Source organism: Notechis scutatus, chromosome 4 (genome assembly GCF_049901735.1).
Source record: "Notechis scutatus isolate UNSWTSFEM ecotype Mainland chromosome 4, rNotScu1.2, whole genome shotgun sequence".
In the NCBI taxonomy this organism is placed as follows: domain Eukaryota; kingdom Metazoa; phylum Chordata; class Lepidosauria; order Squamata; family Elapidae; genus Notechis; species Notechis scutatus.
In genome coordinates, this window is record NC_142012.1 from 159,684,022 (window position 1) to 159,705,063 (window position 21,042).

The 21,042-nt window shown below is 41.0% G+C and overlaps 1 protein-coding gene across 1 annotated transcript; it reads right to left on the reverse strand.

Moving 5' to 3' along the window:
* Nucleotides 1–672: 672 nt before the first annotated feature.
* On the reverse strand, nucleotides 673–20,390 carry DCUN1D1 (defective in cullin neddylation 1 domain containing 1). The gene is made up of 7 exons (XM_026683823.2): nucleotides 20,229–20,390; nucleotides 14,977–15,193; nucleotides 13,348–13,516; nucleotides 10,949–11,079; nucleotides 10,004–10,086; nucleotides 8,422–8,518; nucleotides 673–5,129 (listed from the first exon to the last, which is right to left on the reverse strand). Exons 1-7 carry the CDS (start codon nucleotides 20,388–20,390, stop codon nucleotides 5,050–5,052), a joined length of 939 nt encoding a protein of 312 aa, XP_026539608.2. The 3' UTR covers nucleotides 673–5,049.
* Between the last annotated feature and the right edge of the window lie 652 nt (nucleotides 20,391–21,042).

Here is a 21,042-nt window from a genome sequence, read left to right on the forward strand (position 1 = left end):
CAATGGAAAAGTCTGGTCCCAACTGTGATTGTTAAGTCATGGACTCAAGTAAGTTAAGGTCAATCTGGCACGGATTGTGAAACACAGTGATGTGCAGTGAGACCTTGACAGGGTTCGTGGTCTTCTAGTGTAGTTCCTTATTAACCATATCAATAATGCTCTTTCCGTGCAAAATCTGAATTTTCTTCAAACATCCTGAAGATTTCAAGAACTGCATATTAATCCATCATAGGCCAAACAAAGGCTGAAACTCACATTCTTTGGGTATTGTAATGCAAGCAAGCGATGGACAAGAAAAACATGAGCAAGGTTGGAGAAAAGGGGAAAAACAAGATGGATGAACATGAGTAGGGACAGCCATGGAATATCATTGGAGGGGAGACCGATTTTTGATGGGATCAGGTCAAAATGGTAGGCATTTATCCATACAGCTGCCAGAGACCAAGCTTCGTTCAATGGCACCCAACATCTCAACAGCAAAACAAAATCTTCATGTATTGTTACGTGTTTTTATGAAATTTTAAAAAAAATCAAATATTATCTGTACATCTTGCTCAAAAGTTGACCAGCCAAAACTTTTGGACGTACTTTATAATAAGCATTGTGTTTAACTCCTTTAAAGTTAGGGGGTTTCTTTTTTAAAAAAAAGGCCTTCAAAGGGGCATCACAGGGTAGTTTTGAAGAAATAAGTTACTTTATTTAGCAGGTTCACAATTCATAGCTTTGGACCAACCAAAGAAAACATCAAGGTACCACTTTGTTTTTTTTTCTCACCCCACAAATTAGAAACTTCAAACCATGTTTGGGAAAAAGAAACCCTCCGTTTGTGCAACCATAATCTATATTTTATATGGCAAGCACAATGTTAATTTGCAACATTCTCTTATTCCTCTCCTCACCATGATTTTTTTTTAAAAAAAAATAAAACTAATCAAGAAAAGAGTCATTTTGCTTCTTTTCCAATGGCATAATTCATGTGAAGGTTTTGCCATGACAATTGGGCTAGTATTTTATTGACTTTGGATTGCAGAAAGTATTTTTCTCAGTAGTAACAATTCAAATCACAGAAAAATTGTTGATCGGGTGACTGAAATAAAATTACCAAGTGATCTGCATGGCTGAGAAGATCTAGTCTTACATACGACAATAAAACTCCAAAAGTAGATAAGGTTAAAGCATTTACTGCTTGTCTGGTATTTGGCAAAAGGGAAATTCTCTAGGAAGGGTTAAGTTACCGCTGGATGCACACATGGGTGGTTTTTATTAATTAAATCAACCCAAGTTGAAAATCAGTTTCCATTTTTAAAACTTAAAAAAAATCATGCACACATACATGGGGATATGTCTGAACATTTTTAGTCTTTGCTAGAGCCAGGCATTTTACATTCAGAAACAAATAATTAAGCCAAATATTTCTGCCACTAAACACAGTCAAACCCTAGCACCACTTTGACAGTACACGTCCCACTGAAAAGCAGGTGACCAATTTTTGCCTCTGGATTTAAAATCACTTTTTAAAATTCAAGAATGCTATCACACAAACAACCTCAGTTTTTCTGCTACTTAAGACAGCAATGCTTTATGTAATGCAGTTTTATAATTACACAGTAATTATAAATTGTGTAGTACCAAACTGATGGCAAATTCCATTTTGTTGAAAAGGCCTCAACATTGCAAAAGGAATCATCTTAAAAAAACAAGTACAGCATGGCATCTATGCCCTAATCTTCAGCACAGGGATAGAATTCAGTACATCTTGTTAAAATTAAAAAATAAAACACATACACACTAAAACACAAAAAATACACAGCATACATCAACGACTCATTCTGAGAAAGCTGTACCCAAATTTTAAGACAGAAAAACGCACACCTTGTAGAGTTTTCATAATTCAAGTTTTTGCTGATATTTACACAAGAAACAAAGAGTAAATAACATAGTTGACTTTGCCAATTCCAGCAGCTAAAAGATTTCCAATTTTATTCAATGGTTTCCTTAAACTTTTCCAACAGGTTACCGAGGGAGTGGCTATAGGATCCTGACAGGTTGTTCTTTAATCAAGCAATTAAGGTTTTTCCTCCTATTATTTTAGCATCTGCGTAAAAAGTGCATTTTAATGACATGGATACAAGAGACATTAGCAAGAAAACATCATGAACTGTATCAAACCTGCCCTTCTCATTTTTAAAAATTACAAAGGAAATACCTCGAATCCATGTTTCCAATGTTGTTCTATTGAATGATTATTTTTTGTTTAAGAAAAGGGCAAAGTGGTGTTAAAAACGAGTAAAAGCCAGGAGGTATTTCAAGTGCTGCTATCATATAAAAACACAAAGAATAAAAAACCACAAATGTTAAGTTAAAAAAAAAAAAAATCTACGGTTGGACAAAAAAAACAGTGGCAAACCAAAACATACCAGGGCCACAGTGGGTGTAGCATTTTCGATCTCTCATCATGATTGAAAAACCTGAAAATGCTGCATCTCTCTCTACCTCTGGATCTCCCTCCACCTGCCTGGGTAAATTCTTTCCATTTAAGCACGTGTTTCAAAATGGTGAACCCTTTGCAATAATTGCAATCTGCGGACTCGAGATAGTTCCTGACTTAAAGTACATCTTCTGGTTTTCAACTAGTCGATGCTAACTAGTTCAGTGAAATTCAAAGCTTAAATATGCTTTTATGCTGGAAAAAGAGAAGAGGGGAATGAATGTATGTAGGTGGGAAATCTCTGGGGCACTTAGTGATATCTGCAGCAAGTTGCAGTGGCCACTCAATGACATGCATGTCATGATGTTTTCATGCCAACGCTACACTTACACGTGTGTCTGGTGCAAGCATTGACATGATGAGGGCATCGCACATGTCGCCTCCATCCCCTTTGCTGGTACCCAAAAGGACAATCTTGATTTTTTTTTTCCCCCCTTTATCACTAAAAACAAAATTCTTAGTTACGATCCAGCCATGGTAAAGAACTTAGCTACTCTCCGTTTCTTATAATGGCAAATCAAGTAAAAAAGGGATTCTCTCTCTTCCATTGAAAGTGCTGAACCTATTTGGTTGGATTACATCGATACAATTTCGAGTGGCATGGAAAAGATGGATGACCAAACGGAGAAGGCCCTGCTATTAAGCGGGAACTCTATAGTTAGTAAATCATTACTCCACACATAGACCCCCCCACTGCGGTCAATGCAAAGGGGGGGAGGGGGAGAGGTTTCCTCTTCGTGCAGTTGCTATCTAACATCCTTCCCTCATCTGGAGGCTATCAGACTTGCAAACCCTCTACTCCCAGTGTCAAATCTGACATTTTAAATATCCGCAGGCATCAGGCTGGTGAGGTTTGCATAGGCCCACAGAAAAAGCTTGCTCTGGCCGCTGGGATGGTCTCTGTGTGATGATCACAGTGAACTGCAGTTGTAAAACAAAAACCCACTCCAGGCGAAGAAGGCTCCCCCGTGGTAGTCCTACTCACAGTCGGGTGAGTTTGGCTTATGCTACTCAGCCTCGAATAAATTTGCATTACATTCATGGTTATTTTGGAAAACCTTCCCGGGCTCAAATCAAAAGAGTTTTATAAAATGTAGCAAGTATTACAAGTTGAGTATTGCATTCAAGTCTTAACAATTCAGTAGATCTTAGTGGCTGGCGGAAGGAGAGAGTTCCTTGAAGAGAACATGAGCATTTCAAGGCTAATGCAACTGGGCAATTAATGAACAATGAATAAGACTGGGTAACTGATGAAATTCCAAGACTAATAAGACTGGGCAAGTCTAAGAACAGCAGCAAGCAATTCCCTATTCCTGCATTAGAGTGCCTACTGGTCCTTACTGGGCACAGCTTCACCCATTGAAACTTAAGAACAGCCAGGCTCAATAATACTCTAATTTCAACCACTCCGTAAAAAATAATAGGGGAGACGGAAATAGCAGTGATGTGATCTAACGTGGACGGGTTCTCTCCCTTTGGGAATATGGAATAATGATCCAATTCCCAGAAGAAGCTGCCCACACCTGCCTCAGAAACAGTGTGACCCAATTAAGTTAGCAGGAACACTACCGGTGGTCAGATGAGAAGAAGCACTCCGATATCATCCTTCTTTCTTTTGATGCCGCACACACAACATGGTGCAGAAACAAGGTGGCCTAGAGCTGTGGTGCTCATCAGCAAGAAAAGCCACCCATCAGCAGAAGCAAGGATGCTAAAGGAAGCTTCATCCGTCTTGGACATGAGGCACCCAATCCATCTGATATCAAAGGACAACGCAAAGTCATTAGCCAACGACCTAGGTGTCAACACACCGATGCAGCTGGCCTGCTCCACAAAGGGACAAAAATCCAGGTTTTTGCTGGGTCTTTTCGACATCTGCTTTCAACCACACAAGCAAACAACAACAACAACAAGCCCTTGCCACTCACACTGACAACAGCTGTAAATCAACCATTTAAAAATAATAATAATAATAATAATAAAAACAATAATGGATCCAAACACACTGTTTTAGGATAGTCTCAGCACAGTCGTTGCAGATAGCCCCAAAATATGTTAGCTGAAGATAATTTTGTTTTTCCTCTCGGCTTTTTTAGAATTAGGACAAGTTGGATTGTGAGATCGAACTGTGAAAATGGGAATACCAAAAAAAGAGTTTGCTTGGTGACAAAAAAAAAAACAAAAAAAAAAAACAGAACGTACTTTAAGGTGTGGAAACCGGAAATGTCAAAAAGAGTCATCCAAAACCATGAAAGATCTATGGAAAGCATTAGGAGGCTCCGTTAAAAAAAAAACGTGGGGTGGGACAAGATGATATATCCACAATGCTGGAGTTTCCGAGGGGTAAAGGGCAGCCCAGGCTGGGAAGAGAGGGCCAAGCCACCTGTAGTCTGATATGGTCCAAGGTAATAATCCTTACAAGTTTGCAGCCACCCTCAGCTCTTATCTCTTGAGGATTGATCTTCGGTCCAGTTCAGTCATTGGCAGAAAGGGACTGCAATTTTTTTCCCCATTGTGTTTATTTGTACAGACTAGGTACATGTTAGAAGGTTCCGATAGCACTAAACTGTCGTACTTTTGATTCCAGCAATCTGCGGTCGTGCAAATTCCACAAAGTCGTCGATAAGAACAGGCCAGGCGCCTGGGGGGGAGAAAAAAAAAAAAAGAGAGCAGAAAAAGACAAAGGTGATTAAATCTTCCCAACTTGAAAGACCATGCTTTTTTTTTTTTCTTTCTTTTTCTTTCTTTCTTTCTTTCTTTCTTTCTTTCTTTCTTTCTTTCTTTCTTTCTTTCTTTCTTTCTTTCTTTCTTTTTTTCTTCTAGATCAGGGGTGTCAAACACAGACCACGCCCATCCCAGCTCCGCAAAGGGGGGGGGGGGAACCGTTGCCGATAGGTCACGTGACGGTAACATGATGCCACAAGTTTGACACCCGTGTTCTAGATTCATAGAATGACCACAGATAAAGGGATAGTTAAGACTGCAGGAAAAAAACAATGGCAACCAGCCTGCCTTCCATTAAGGACCTGTACACGGCAAGGATCAGAAAGAAGGCTGAGAAATATATATATATATAGACCCCTCCCATCCAGGACGTAAATTCTTTTAACTTCTTCTCTCAGGAAGATGTTGTGGGGCATTTTGCATGCCAAAACTACTAGACGCAAGAACAGTTTTTTCCCCTCATGCCATCACTCTGATGAACACCTGATTCCCACAACACTGCCTCACTTCCCATCTTTCTTTCATCACCTTATCTTTCCTGCTGGCTTCTTGTGATTTATCAAATGTTATTATTAATTATTATTGTTAGCAGGGGGCTGGACTAGAAGACCACCAAAGTCCCTTCCAAGCTCTATTCTGAATGACTGTTTGTAACTTATGATTAATGATTGTAACCATGATTATGACCTATTATTTTTGTCTACCTATTAATTTGTAAATTTATCTACCTATTACACCATTTCTGACAAAGGGACTCCAGTGGCCTAGAGGTGGTGCTCTCGCCTCACAATCAGGAGGCTGTGAGTTTGATCCTAGGTAGAGGATACTATTTGGAATAGACCGTCCTGCTCGAGCAGGGGGTTGGACTAGATGACCTCCAAGGTCCCTTCCAATTCTGTTATTCTATGAGTCTATGATTCTACTTGCTGTTTAAAGGTACACCGTGAGTTTATGCACCGGAGACAAATTCCTCGTGTGTTCAATCACACTTTGCCAATAATGAATCCATTTTATTCTATTTTTCTATATTCTATATTCTATATTATCTTCTCTTCTAGAATTGAGGAAAAGTCCCCTCAAAATCATACTTTCCATTCCTTATTTCAAGCATCTCGGTGTTCCTTGTTGGTATATTGGGACAATAATTAAAAGTCTGCCACGCTCTCCTTCTGATGTGAAATGTATGTGTGTATTCGCTAACCCAGAAGTCAATAGATTGGGCTCTGTGTGAGGACAAATGATAGACTTCACTCGCCAGCAACCTGCATTAAAAATGTCTCCAAACATGCAACCTTACCAGTTATCCTCCAGCAAAACTTCCTCTGTGTTACCTTCCTTTGTAGTTCCACTATACAGGTAGTCCTCAACTTATGACTCCAGTGGAGCCCAACATTTCTCCTGCTGAGTTGTTAAGTCACCTTTGCCCCATCTGTGGCAGCTTTGCCCATCTGCCCCATAAGGCAACTCAACTCTGGGAGTTGAAGTCGCCAAGTCTTAAAGTTGCCACGGTTGGAGACCCCCTAATCTAATGGACATTGCTTTACAAAATGGGAGAATCAGCGTGTTTTCTCCTGCTGAAATCCACCTACATTTTCTTTCCTTCCTTGAACAAAGCCTTCCTCAGTTTTATTTTTCCCCTCTCCTGAGAAATTCAGAACTAAGCTAAAACATGCTTCCCAATCCTGGAAATATTTGCCTCCGCTCCCAGAGTGTGTCTTTACAATCAGCTCCAGGGAACCGTAGCCAGTGAATCTGGAAGAAGACAAACTGGACTAGTTTATCCTTCTCTCAACAAAGCAGGCAAAACAAACCAATAACAAACAAACAGAAAAGCCAATTGATATTAAACTTTTTTGCCAGGGTGTTTTTAAAAGGAACAATCTAAGACGGTATTTCTTAAAGAGTTTGCTCTTAGGACCCTTCCCACGTTTAAAGATTAGAGAGAGCCCTAAAGCAGCTTTTCTTTGTATGGGTTATATCTTATCAATATTTGCCATGTTAAAAGTTAAAATTGACACGCTCATCAAATAATTATTTCTTGAATCGTGAGAAAATAACAATAGTAGACCCAAATAACAAGGGTGACGCCGATTCGAATTTCTGCAAATTAACTTCAGTGTCTGGCAAATAGTTGCGATTTGACAGACGCCCTCGGGGGGTGTGTGTGGGTGTCCCAGAACCACTTAACCCAAAAGGTTTGGTGTAGGAGACGGAGACCCTCAAAGAATCAGGCCCTAAATTGTTACAGGATTTAAAGGCCCTTAAAAGTCAACAGCAAAATATATTAGTAGGCATTTGAAGCAATCAAGAGAGAAAAAAACATAGACAGAAAAAGGTGTGACAGAATGTTAAAATGGTGCAACCCATTTGCCCGGTCAATAAACTGTTGAGTTGCAGAAGGGAAACACAGCAGGATTAGTGACTCAGCAGTAGCTGGTTTGGCAAGCTGGTTTTATTGAAATAAGGAGGGGGAAAAAACCACCTCGGAGCAGGGAAATGACAGTGAGTGCCATTCATTTGAAAGCCGAATTTTATACCGTAGCTTGCTAAAGGCTGGTTCATCACCTTTATGACAACGACCAACCAGTCTTGTTTTCAAATGTTGGACAAACAGATCACTGTTTACTCCCTGGATTCTTCACAATTATCATTTTTTAAATAACCCTCTGAGAACTGATGAACAAATAGATAAGGTCTGAAGAAAATGACTAATGGACTTTAGCAGTGTCAGTGGCACGGAGACAGTTTGGTCTTGCGCTTAAGGCACCGGGCTAGAAACCAGGAGGCTGTGAGTTCTAGTCCCGCCTTAGGCATGAAAGCCAGCTGAGTGACTTTGGGCACATCACTAAGAGGCTGTGAGTTCTACTCCTGCCTTAGGCATGAAAGCCAGCTGAGTGACTTTGGGATAAACACTAGACGTCTGTGAGTTCTAGTCTCACCTTAGACATGAACACTGGTTGGGGGACTTCGGGCCAGTCATTTTCTCCCAGTCCAACCCACCTCACAGGGTGGTTATTGTGGGGGAAATAGGAGGAGGAAAGAGTATTAGGTATGTTCGCCACCTTGCGTTATTTATAAAAATAAAAGCGCGGGGGCGGGGGGGGGGGATAAAAATAAAAAATTGGGAGCTAGGAAGCCAACCTGGGAACATCTGTTAAAATATGAACCTTTGGACCAATAGTTCCAATAGCACCAAGAAGCAACATTACCTTCCTCGTCATAATTTGACATATCGTCTGCTATCATTGCACTGAAGTCTAGAAGAAGGTTCCAAGTGTCCTTCGGTATAGATCTTTTATGATGTTCCTGTTTGAGAGAAAATCCCACCGTCATAATTCAAGACCCGACTTATCTATTGGTTCCTCAACAGGAACGTATGCTTAGCGCACTGTGGCTCTAAGAGTGGAAATCTCTCTTCGGGTTTCTTGGACAGCAAGGCGGAAATGATCTCTAGGTCAGATCTCGGGATCGTTCTAAAGTAATGGTGTTTGCCGAGCCCCATGGTTCCGCAGAGCGACGTGGCTTTGCTTCTCAGAGCTGCTTAGTCCATTGGTTGGAATGAAGCAGGACTGGAAAGGCATGTGGCTTCCAGACTTTCGAAGCACTGAGAGGGGTTGTTTTACTTCCGCTGAAGGGCCGCTGCTGTGCATTGGCTCCAGTGCAGTGCTCAGAATTAGGAAGGCTTTGTGCTGCTTTGGGAAAGGCCACCGAAGGAGGCCTTGGTTGGAGGCTCAGTTAAAATAGTGCTTCTTCAAGGCTTTGCACCAGATTAAATGGGCTCGTACAGAATTGACAAAAGCAGATATGGTCCAGATAACTCCTAGACAACCCTTCCAAGGCCAAGGACACATTTAAAATGAGTATTCGTACATCCCTTTGTTCAGTCAACAAAATTTCACTGGGTCAAAAATTTGCCATTAAAACTAAAGATTTTTCTTTTGGGATTTCTGATCTTATTTGTTCTTTCCCTTCCTTCTTTCTCTTTCTTTCTTTTCTTCCCTTCCTTCCCTTCCTTCGCTCCTCTCTTTTCCTTCCTTCCTTCCTTCCTTCCTTCCTTCTTTCTTTCTTTCTTTCCTTCTTTTTCTTTCTTTCTTTCTTTCTTTCTTTTTCTCTTTCTTTCTTTCTTTTTCTTCTTTTCTTTCTTTCTCTTTCTTCTGTCTGTCTTTCTTTCTTTCTTTCTTTCTTTCTTTCTTTCTTTCTTTCTTTCTTTCTTTCTTTCTTTCCCACAGCCACCCAATTCAACCAAGTTATTCTTGTGTCTTACAAATACAGGTAGTCCTTGCCTTATGACCATAATTGTGCCTGGAATTACAGTCCGGATTGGTAAGCAGTCACCATGTGACCGCACCAGATTTCATGATCATTTTTGCGGCAGTCACAAAGTGAATCCAGCAATGTCAGTTTCTGACAAAAAAAAATAATTGTAAATTATGGCCACGTGACTGGGGGATGCTACAAACAGCTATAAGTGTCCAAAATGTGATCAGGTGATCATGGGGTGAGGGTGGAGGCTAAACCAGATAGCCTGGTCTTAAGGAGCTTTGGGAAGGTCTGTTGTAACTTTGAATGGTCACTAAGCCATTGGTTGTAAGTCAAGGACTATCAGAAGAGACAAAAAAAGCTGCCAGTTCGCTCTAATGTCAATCTGATCTATTATTATGTTCATAGGCAAAAAATCCTGATCTAGACCCTTTTCATAATGGTATTGATCATACCACACACACACACACACACACACACACACACACACTCAATATGTATGTATTTGCTAGAAACAGTATTTGAACTTACCAATAAAAATCTGTTCCACAAGTCTAGGAATTTAAACCTTCCATGGAGTACTAAGTTCCAATAGGCAATGGCCATTTCTAAATCTGTAACATTAAAGAGATTTTAAAAAAAAATCCAAAAAAACAAAAACATTATGATCCAGAATGATTTCTGGAATGCATAATTAATTATCAAAGCAAAAAATAATAATAATATGTAGCACAAAGATGTTTCAAAAGTTCCTGAATTTCAGGTTTTTTCATCTTCATCTCCTTCAAAGATTTATCAGATTATCTCAACTAGACCCTGGGCTAAAGAGCAAGCAAAAGTTTGCCATGGGATTTCCCTTATTCCCTTTGCTGAGCTCTTCACAATAAGCAGGGAGTTTGCTTCTGAACCTACCCTAAATTTCAGAGGCGGCCTTGTTGTCTTGATTAGCAACACGAGCCCTTCAGGGAGGGAAGAAAAGCTAGAAACGCTGCTGAACTCTTCCAAAGCTTCGACAGCACCTTTCTCAGGGCTGGTTGTCTCGCAAACTATGGTTTAACTTTGTTAAGTGACACCTGCTGAGCTAAATGTCTATGGAGATTCTCAATCATTCAGGTCATGGTTGTCCCAAAGGTGCTTTTCTAAAAACGGCAAACTTAACTGGGTTTTTTGTTTTTTTCCTTTCACTTCTCATTCAAGAAGCTTCTTCAGTTCTGGAGACGTGAACTTCAGAACTGAAGAAGTTGCTTGGATGAGAAGCGAAATGTATTCAAAGGGGGAAAATCCCTCCAAAATGCCTTTTTTGGGGGGGGGAGAAAAGCACCTTTGGCTAAGGGACCTTGATGGACTTGTCTCGATTGAGGGGAAAAGGCAGTTTCCATCATCCTGTTCAGCCACAGAGATTGCTGAGGAATTTACTTTCCAGTATGTGACATGAGTCTTACTTCTCCCTGAGCTAGGAAACAGTGGCATACATACCTAAACCTTTCTGTCCTGGATTCTTTGCAAAGTTGAAAGTAAACTGGTAAAAGTCCTTAAATCTTCCTGGCTCTTTCAATTCTTGTTCCATTTTAGGAAGCTGGGCCTTTAGTTTTTCTATGCTGTCACATCTGTATTGATACATCAAAAGATTTTATTTCTCCTTCAGTCAGTATATTAGACCTCATGTTTTTAAATCCTTCTACAAATTATAGCAATACAGGTAGTCCTTGATTTGCAACCATTTGTTTAGTGACCATTCATAGTTACAACAGCACTGAAAAAAGTGACTTTGACCAGGTCTTCATGCTTATGACTACTATAGCATCCCCACGGTGACAGAATCAAAATTTGAGCATCTTGTAAGCAGCATGTATTTATAAGAGTTGAATTATCCCAGGGTCATGAAACTGTAATTTTGTAATTTTTTTAGCTGGCTTCTAACAAGCAATACCAATGGGGGAGTCAGCCAGCTCTGCTTAATGACATGATTCACTTAACAACTGCAGTGATTCACTTACCAATTGGGGCAAAAAAAAAAAAGTTGTAAAATGGGGCAAATCTCACTCACGGAATTGCCTTGCTTATGCCACAGAAATTTGAGGTTCAATTATGGTCGTAAATCAACAACTACCTGTATCCTTTATATAGGTAGTTCTTGGCTTATGGCCACAATTGGGACTGGAATTTCTGTCATAAGACCTGGTGGTTGCAGATCGAATTGGACCCAATTTTAGGACCATTTTTTTACTAGGACCATTAAGAGAAACCCATGGCTATTAAGTGAATCACATGGTCATTAAGTGAATACAGTTTCCCCAATGGGGATTTTTTTTTTGCAGGAAATCGACAATAAAGTTGGCAAATCACAATCACGTGGTCCTCCAAGACGTTGCTGCCACTGGTCATAAATGGGAGCTGGTTGCCAAATGCCAGAATTACAATCCCATGACTTTGGGGTACATGCAACAATTGTAAATGTGGATGCTAGTCATAAAATCACTTTCTCCAAGGTCATTGTGACTTCAAACAGTCATTACACAAGTGGTTGTACATCGAGGACTATAACTGCTTTTAGAATGAATGATATTTGAAGTTGTCTACAATTTGGTTTATTAAAATAGTAATTAATCTACACACTTACAAATCACCTAGGGATGAAATTTCCACACAAGGCAGAGGTTTAGAACAATTCTGCAAGAATGATCACAGCTTCCCTTTGTTTGCTTGAATCAATGAATATGGTAACCAAGGCAAAAATATATACCAGAAAAAGGTTACGTCTTACAAGAAATTCCTTAGAAATTCAGCTACTTGTATATTTAAATCAATTATCTGATAGTCTGTTCATTTTCCTGATCTTGCAAGTAAACAAAGTCAGTTCAGAAAACATCGGGCGTATAAAAGCTGCCATAAGGATATTATGGAGCACTATCATCTATGTTGCTCCACAGTTTTCTCATACCTTGCATCAACACACTTGCCAAAAGAGTAAACAAATGTACAAGTTCAGTTCTGGTACTGACATATCTGTAAGGAATATTTTATTCTACACTTCCAGATATGGTCTCATCTGATATTTTAATGAAGTGGAACACACAGAAGGAAAGTTTTCGGGCCCTAGCGGACAGTGCAATGAAAATACAACGATTTCTCACTTTGGACAGTAAAGCTTGCTGTACCTATTACAATTAAAAAACAAGAAACAAAAGCTAAACAAAGCCTTCAAAAATGCTCTTTAAAAAGGGGATTGAAAATATTGCTCCTCTTAATTCTGTCACTGTATTACCTTGTATAACTCAGTGTTTTTCAAACATGGCCATTTTAAGAGGTATAGATTTCAACTCCCAGAATCCCCCAGCCTGCAAGTCTATGCTGGTTGGGAATTCTGAGTGCTGAAATCCACACATCTTAAAAGCAACCCAATTTATGAAAGAAAGAAAAAAACATTGCTGTAACTCTTGATGATTATTTTTGTCAGAAGCGCTTCCAGTTGAAAGAATTAGCCGCCGGTGACATCACCGTTGCCCTGGGGATGCCCAGTTGGGGGCCCTTTTCATGTCCCTGGCTGGTGCTGAAGCGAAGGATTCAACCCCACCCCATGGCAGTTCTGGGGTCTCAAAGGCGGGCTTGCTAACCCCTCCTGCCCAGTGTTTCAACCGCTCAAGCCGCTGTGCTCCTTTCACTTGATGATTAAAAAAAAGATAATAAAATACTCCACAAAGGAGCGTATAAGCGTTATTCGCTAGAATCAATGCGCAACTAGGCCAGAGCTTGGTGGGCAGGAAATCAAGAGGGAGTGCCTTTCTGTAAAATCAAACAGGGTTATGGGCAGGGTTTTCATGCTGCTTTGACCCAAAGGGCGCTGCATGCCTCACAGGAGGGGCTCCAGCACTTACCCAAGTTCTGTCATCCCATCCATGAATTCCATCCTTAGGAATTCGCACTGCGTCGCAGCTCTGAATTTCCAGGCAATTATCAAGACACTAATGCTGGCGGGGTCTAGTGCCAAGTCATCGCAAAACTGTTGTATGCCATCTATGCCGATTTTATTCTCATCTTGAGGATCTTAAAGGTTTAAAGGAGAAATAAATGAACAAACAAACAAACAAACGTGTAAAAATTCCTAGAAGCACGCACTCCAGCAACAAGGGTACGGGTAGGTGTGATTTCAAAACAAATCACGTGAGTGAGAAACTAATTTCTGACTCAAGGGACATTAAGTGCTGGCAGGTGCCACCTCACATCAATCTTTGCACTATAAAAAGGTGTAAGAAGTGTCTCACAGTCCTTCTCTTGCCTGGAATCACAACTGCAATTGAAAATGGGACAGTTTTTCTCTTTCACAAGAGGGAGAGAGAAGACATCTCAATTCACCTCTCATGAAGGACTTTTTTAAAAAAAAATCCATTTCCCTGCAAGTCCAGGTTAAGAGGCTCTGGGGAGAAGAAAAAGCAATGGCTTGACAAATAATTTTAGGAAAGTCAGAGTAGAAATGTGGGTAAGATCAGGTAACTAGATCAAACACAAGAACGTGGCTTCTGATGTTAGAAGGTCCCCAAACTTTTGCTCTTGAGTCAACTAACAATATTTACACGTTGAAGAAAGTTATGATCTGTTAAAACTGGAATTATTGTATAAACCAAAAATGGTTGAATTCAGACACAGCATGCTCTATCAAAGCCACCCCCTCCCAAATATTATGCTCTGGAAAGAAATGAGCAATATCTTCAGAGTCAGGAAATTTCAATCTAGTTTCCTAACCAAGGAAAAGGTGGCCTTCCAGGGATATGAGTGGAAGAAGCAAGGATTGTTTGGGAGTAACTTTTCAAGAAATTTGGGATTGGGGTTTAAGGATGAAAATCAGAGCAGTTCACTTTTCAGAAGTGAACTATATTTCCACCTGTGTTGTAATACAGGTAGTCTATGACTTACAACCATTGGTTTAGTGACTATTAGAAGTTGCAACAGCACTGAAAAAAGCAGCTTAAAACTTACTTATGACTGTTGCAACATCCCCACTGTCATATGATCAAAATTTGGATGCTTGGCAACTGGCTCATATTTATGACAGTTGAAGCATCTTGAGGTCAACTTCTGTGACCTTCTGACAAGCAAAGTCAATGGGGGAAGTCAGGTTCACTTAACAACCGTGTTTCTAACTTGACAACTGCACGGATTCACTTAGCAACTGTGGCAAGAAGTGTCATGAAATGGGGCACAACTCACTTAACAACTGCTTCACTTAGCAGCAGCAATTTTGGGCTCAGTTGCAAACATAAGCCAAGGACTACCTGTAATATAACAGACGATAAATATGTTTGCTGCCCCCCTAAGCTCCTTAGGGGAAAGAATGGGTCAAGGACTACTTTAAATAAGGTAGTTAAATAAACAAACCGTGTTGCAATATGTAAGGGCCAAACATCTATCCTTTTCAGTCATATTTCCCCACCCCCTGGCCCGGCTGAAACCAACAACTGTAGCTAAGTTCAACCATTCAAAACACTAATAAAAACTTTTTTACTCACCTTTGTATCTATTATATAGTTGCTCTAATTTCTTTCGGTCCAGTGATCCCTTAATGTTTTCTCGTATATAAAGTTCAGGATTTTGAAAAAAATTATCTGTTGCAACATCGAGCTTCCAGTCATTCTGGGACAGGCAATTCACTGCTGTTTTTTCACTAGATTGGGTGAAGATCATAAACTGCCGAACTTTATCTTTTTGCGATGACTTCAACTTGTTCTAAAAAAAAAAAAGTTTGAAAAGAAGAGCAGAAAAACTTTATACCTGTTTTGCCCTGAGAAGGAAATATCTCAAAGGAAAACTCCATACATGATAAATATCAGTTGCGGACGAAGTAAGGCAGATATTCAGAAAGCCCGATTAGGATATTGATTTCTTAACTTTGCACAGATGAATTCAAAAGTTACTTGCAAGTCATGTTGTTCACCATTGCTCCAGGCACCTCACAAGTCAGATGAGCTTACTACGGTGGAATTAACAACGAAATACACAACTCTCAGTGTATTAGTAACAATGTGATTTATGGGCTCATTCAGGTTATTCAAGATAGAAGCAACATCCTTCACAATATCTGCTAAGGCTCCATGAAACAGAGAGCTTTTAAAAAAAACAATAACAGACTGTAAGGTTAATTACCAGGAGTGTCTACAAAGTATGGTCAAAAAAGTCAAGATGGTAGCTGTAATGATTGAAGCATCACTTGTTTGCTTTTTTTTTTTAAAAAAAAACTTATCTATGGATGCTCCTGACACATATCCAAAGTGATCGATTAGCTTTCAGAAACTAATTGATTTGGGAATACAATAGAACAGCTTAATGAAAAGGCTAATATACCACTACTAATTTCCCTCTAAATTATTCTCATATGAAATCTAATAGGACATCAACTGAACTCAGAAGTGATGAGGAAAAAAAAGGTTTAACTGAGGGTTAAATGTGAAACAATTTAACAAAAAAGTATCAAAATTCAGCACAACAATACATGCCTAGGTAGTCCTCGATTTATAGTAGTACTTTGAGTCTGCAAATTTTGGTCATAAAATGCAGTGGTCATTAAGTGAACGCAGTATTGCAAAATGCACACCGGGGTTGTTAGGTGAACCCACTGTTCATTATGGGGTGGGGGTTTTTTTTGCCATTTTCTGGCACAAACAACACAAATTGTGGTCAAAGTAAATACCAGTTTCTGGCAAAAACAAGGTAAATCATGGTCAAACAGCCCAAGAAGGTTACATGAGTTATTGTCTATCAATGAACACAAAGAATATTATCAAGCAATAGATGTAAACTTCTTAGTTTCCCAGAACAGCACTTGAAACAGCAGCTACATCTACATGTATCTGCCCCTATCTCTTAGCTAACTCCACCTCTGGCAATCTAGCACGAGTTGATGGCCCAATGAGATTAAAATGGCAACAGGGAACAGGACCACAGAAAAATGTCCCTGAGAAAGTAGAGCTGCTTCTTTTACCCCAGCTCTGGGAATATAAAGCAAGAGACTCGTGCTGAAAATTATAATGTAGAAGTACTGTATGGTTATTGTAGAATGTCATCTTACATTATTTTGGATAATAATGTGCCCAGTTTTGCAACCGACATTTCACTTTTTCTAAGGGATTCCACTTTAGCATATTTTTAATAAGATGTTCCTTTTATATAAACTCACATTTTTAAAATAGGCAATGCTAAAGATTTCCCCTGTCCAGTCTCATCCATCTCCACTTCTTAGCTGAGGGAGCCAGCGTTGTCCGAAGACACTTCCACAGTCATGTGTCCAGCACGATTACACAGTGAAGCACACGAACGCTGTTATCTTCCCACTATTTATCTGCTCACATTTGCATGCTTTCCAACTGCTAGGTGGGCAAGAGCTGGGGCCAGGAACAGGAGCTCACCCCACTGAGTAATGCTCAGGTCTCGAACCTTGTCGAACTTTCCAGCCAACAAACCCAGCATCTTAACCGCTGAGCCATCGCACCCTTATTGTTTTAAATAGATTTACATAACTATCCACCACACAACAATGACTAGGGGAGATGGGTACAAGGATTAAAAAACAAAAAGATACAAACAATGAAACCCAAGGAACTAAACCAGGAGGAACCAAATAATAATAAAAGAATACAATCACCTGTAGACTTTGCCTGGCTTCTGGCTCAAATGGCAGAGGTAACAGCCAGGTCTTCAAAGTTTTACAAAAGACTAACATGGTTGGGGCCATTAGGATTAGGGGATATAGGCTGTGAATGCCACTGTTTGATGGAAGGGATCCAGAGCATGCCTTCCTTACTAGATCTGGTGAGATGGGCAGAAATAATGAGGGATAGGAGGCCCATATAACTATAGGAGCAAAAATGTGAACCATAAATTTAATCCAGATGACACATCTGTATAATTTTCTTGGTAATATTAAAGAAATTATTTGTCGCTGTCTTCCAGGCAATGACAATGTCATTGGGATTTTAAATTGTACCCCCTCTTCAAGTACTAGCTCTGCTTAGTTTCTGAGTTCAAGCAAGGTTAACTAGATGCTGGCTACAGTACGAATACACTTTGCCAGAGATAGAAAAATGGCCTATCACATCTCTTCCTAGGAAGCTAAATGCAGAGGCAATAAATTAGTCTAAGGAGAAACATCCTGGGTGTGTACACTGAAGGTAAAATTAACTGCACCTAAACACAACTGTAAGTACCAAGAGTCCTGGTACAACTCACTATATTTCCTGAAGAATTTTACATGCTGTTTTGGGCAGCACATTACTGAGGTAATAAGTATCTAGAAAGTGTTTATATACATACATACATACACACACATTTATAGACATATATAGACATACATATAAACACACACACACACACAAGAAAAGGTTTTCAAATAATATAAACTCATTTACAATACTAATCTGCCCTAAACTAAATTACAAACCAATTTTCAGACTATATTCTTCAAATCATTTGAAGAGTGCACTATACAGGAAATATGAAAGTTTTAACCTATAAATACAAATGTTTAAAACTCCGAAGAATTTTTAAGAATTCCTAATGACCAAAAAAAAAAAAAAAAAGATTTGGGAACTAAAGTGTCTTTCAAAATGAAACCTAGCCATTTAGGAAAATAGGTGAAAATCTCAAAATATGAGTTGTTGAATTCTTAAATTGTTAATTTAAGCATATGGATGCTATGAGCTAACATTTGAATAAGGCCCATGTTCTCATCCCTACTTCAAATACTGACCAACTAATATAGCACTAAAGTTTTGTGGAACACAGCCATTGCCAGCAAATTAATTAAAAATATTCCTCAATTTCCCAGGGCAATTCCAAGTGTGTATGAGTGTGTGTGTGTGTGTGTGTGTGTGTGTATGTGTGTATGAAATACATGCAGAAGATCATGACATCATATCAACAGGTCAACACACTATTCAAGTAAACAAGACCCAAATAGCATAATGCATTCCAACAGTAATTAATGATGTCACTGACTTTTAAAGATGTGTAATACTAGTTTACACCAAGAGTGGAAAACAAATTAACAGTCTGAATTAAATTCAGACCAAACTGAACTAAATCTGACACTAAATTCTACTTCAAACCAGATTCTCATAGATTTCTGCAAGAGAATAGGGATATTTGAGATGAAATAAAGTGACAAGATGATTCAAATACTGCCTCATCACCTTCTAAAAGTTGATGTCAGATTTTGGTCTAGTTTCTTTCTTGTAGAAAACTCCTTTTATAACATATAAACAAATAAACCAAGCCTGGGATTGTTATTATTATTACTTATCATCGCAAAGTCAGCCAAATGTTCAGACTGAGTTTGGCATTTCTGTATTGTTATTATTGTTGTTGTATTAAATTGATATCCTTATTATTGAATTGTTAGATTCTACAAGAACATTCTGGGACAAAACTTTGCATTTGCTGCTGTACCTATGTTTTTATGTGACTTATCCAATAAACAGTCATGGTTTCATTCATATTCTACAATCAATTGGATTCATACACCTAATGTTTACAAAGCATAATTCCTGGCTTCCCACACCACTCTTATCCCCAAACCTACCCAAACTACAGCTTCATCTTTCTGATGAAACCTGCCATCAGAATCTCTTATCAGGGAGGGACTCCGTGGATGAAGAAATTAATGTATATGTTAAATTTATACCCGAATAACAAACTCGCCAGATAAGTTGGGCTGAGAGAAGGAACAGCAATCAACTCTGAGATACCAGATCTTTAAACTGGACTTGAATCTACTACACCTTTTCGATTCCTTAATCCAGCACCATCAGACCATATCCAGCTAGAGGGAATCCCTGTCCTTTCTGAAGATCAAGCCATCCCAATTCGGACAGCACCTTTTCCCACCAATACATTTCACACACACACAAAAAAAACGTGTGTCTATGGGAATTTTGTGCACCGAATTTTGTAAGCCCACAAAAACATTCCTGGGATGTTGGGCACAAGATCCTGGACCCCGATGGAAAGTGAGTGTCTTTTTGTGTGTGTGTGTGTGTGAAATTGGGGTTATGGGGGGCGGAGGGGGGAGATTCCTGATGTTTGGCCACCACGGATTGACCCATCTCTCTCCTCCTTGCAATGAAGACCAAACAATTGCTGGACTTTTTTATCCTCTGATTCCATCTCTTTCCCATCCACCCACAAGCCTCCATCCCGTCTGCAGAGGGGAAAGAGCCCTCAATTCATCGGCGCCCATTTCCCCAAAACCTGAAAGGGGGGGGGGGGCTACACCCAGGAGTACCCCAAACTCCTTGTTGAATGAAGTGCAAAAGGAATCCCCCCCCCCTCACCCCCATTACACCTCATACACAACCCACAAAGGCTTCCATCTCACAGGGAAAATACTTCTGGGCTCCGGAATTCATGCCTGGCCTGGATCGGGGACGGCGATCCCCATCCCCGACCCCAAAGGTCCCCCGTCCCCCCCAACACGCCCTCCCGGCAAGGGCACGACCCGAGATCCCGGCGGGCCAAGCCCGGGCGTCTGAATCGAGAAGCGGCCCTTTCACCCTCAGGCAAATGATAGCCCGCATCCCCACCGCCGGGTTGAGTTGCGGGGGGTCGGTCCCCGTTTTCCCACCGGGCCTGCCCTCCTTGGCCGCGGGTTTGGCCGCCCCCTGCGCGGCCTTGCGGGGTCGCGCCCTCCCGCCGCCGGCTAGGCCGCGCGTTGCCAGGCGATGGCGGCGGCGGCGGCGGCGGTTTTTCCCCTCAGCGGGCGGGCTCTCACCATGGTGGGGCTGCGCGCGGGCCTCGCTCCCCGCCGGGCCGGCTCAGGCAGACTCTGAGGAGGAGCAGGAGGAGGCGGACCAAGGTTGGCGGCAGCGGCGGCGGCGGCGGCAGCAGCGGCTCCCGGGGCTCCTCCTCGCGGGCCCTGCCTTCCGCCGCTCATGCGCACTGCGCCCAGGCCGCGCTCGCCGGGCCGGCCTAGCCGGCAGACCTCGAGTGGCCCCGGCTGCCGGGCTGGGCCCTCCTCTTTCGCGAGGGCTTGGTCCGCCTCGAGCCCTCAGCCCGGCAGCGCGCGGAGGTCGCGTTGAGCCTCTCGGCGGGGAGGGAAGGAAGGACGGCGGGGCTGGGTCGCCCATTCCCGCCGCCTGCGGCCGCCCGACTCTGCCTACACCCCCCCCCCCACCCGCTTCAGAAACGCCTCCCCGGGCTGTTCGAACGGAAGATCCCGATCGAGGCTTTTATTCAGTTGGAGAAGCCGCCCAGGTGGCCCAGGACTGGGGACGATTACCCTGCTTACGATCATAATTGAGCCCCAAATTTTATGTCGCTAAACGAGACAAAGTGAGTTTTTGACCCATTTTACGACCTTTACTTGCCGTAGTTGTTAAGTGAATCACTGCTGTTGTTAAGTGAATCACGTTAGTTGTTAAGTGATGGAAGCTTCTACTCGTTGCAGAATACCTTATGCCACCAGGCTTGAAATCCTAGAAAACCTACAACTTTGGTCCGATCTAAGTATAGTATATAAAATCATACATTGCAATGTTCTACCTGTCGATGAATACTTCAGCTTCAACCATAACAACACAAGAGCA

Bases quoted from the DNA above. Each gene is read 5' to 3' on its own strand.
- DCUN1D1 (XM_026683823.2), bottom strand. From the start codon at position 20,390: ATGAGCGGCGGAAGGCAGGGCCCGCGAGGAGGAGCCCCGGGAGCCGCT. The intron at 15,194-20,228 runs GTGAGAGCCCGC...TTTTTTTTTTAG, and splicing joins CCGCGCGCAGCCCCACCATG to AACAAGTTGAAGTCATCGCA. The intron at 13,517-14,976 runs GTGAGTAAAAAA...TAAACCTTTAAG, and splicing joins ACTATATAATAGATACAAAG to ATCCTCAAGATGAGAATAAA.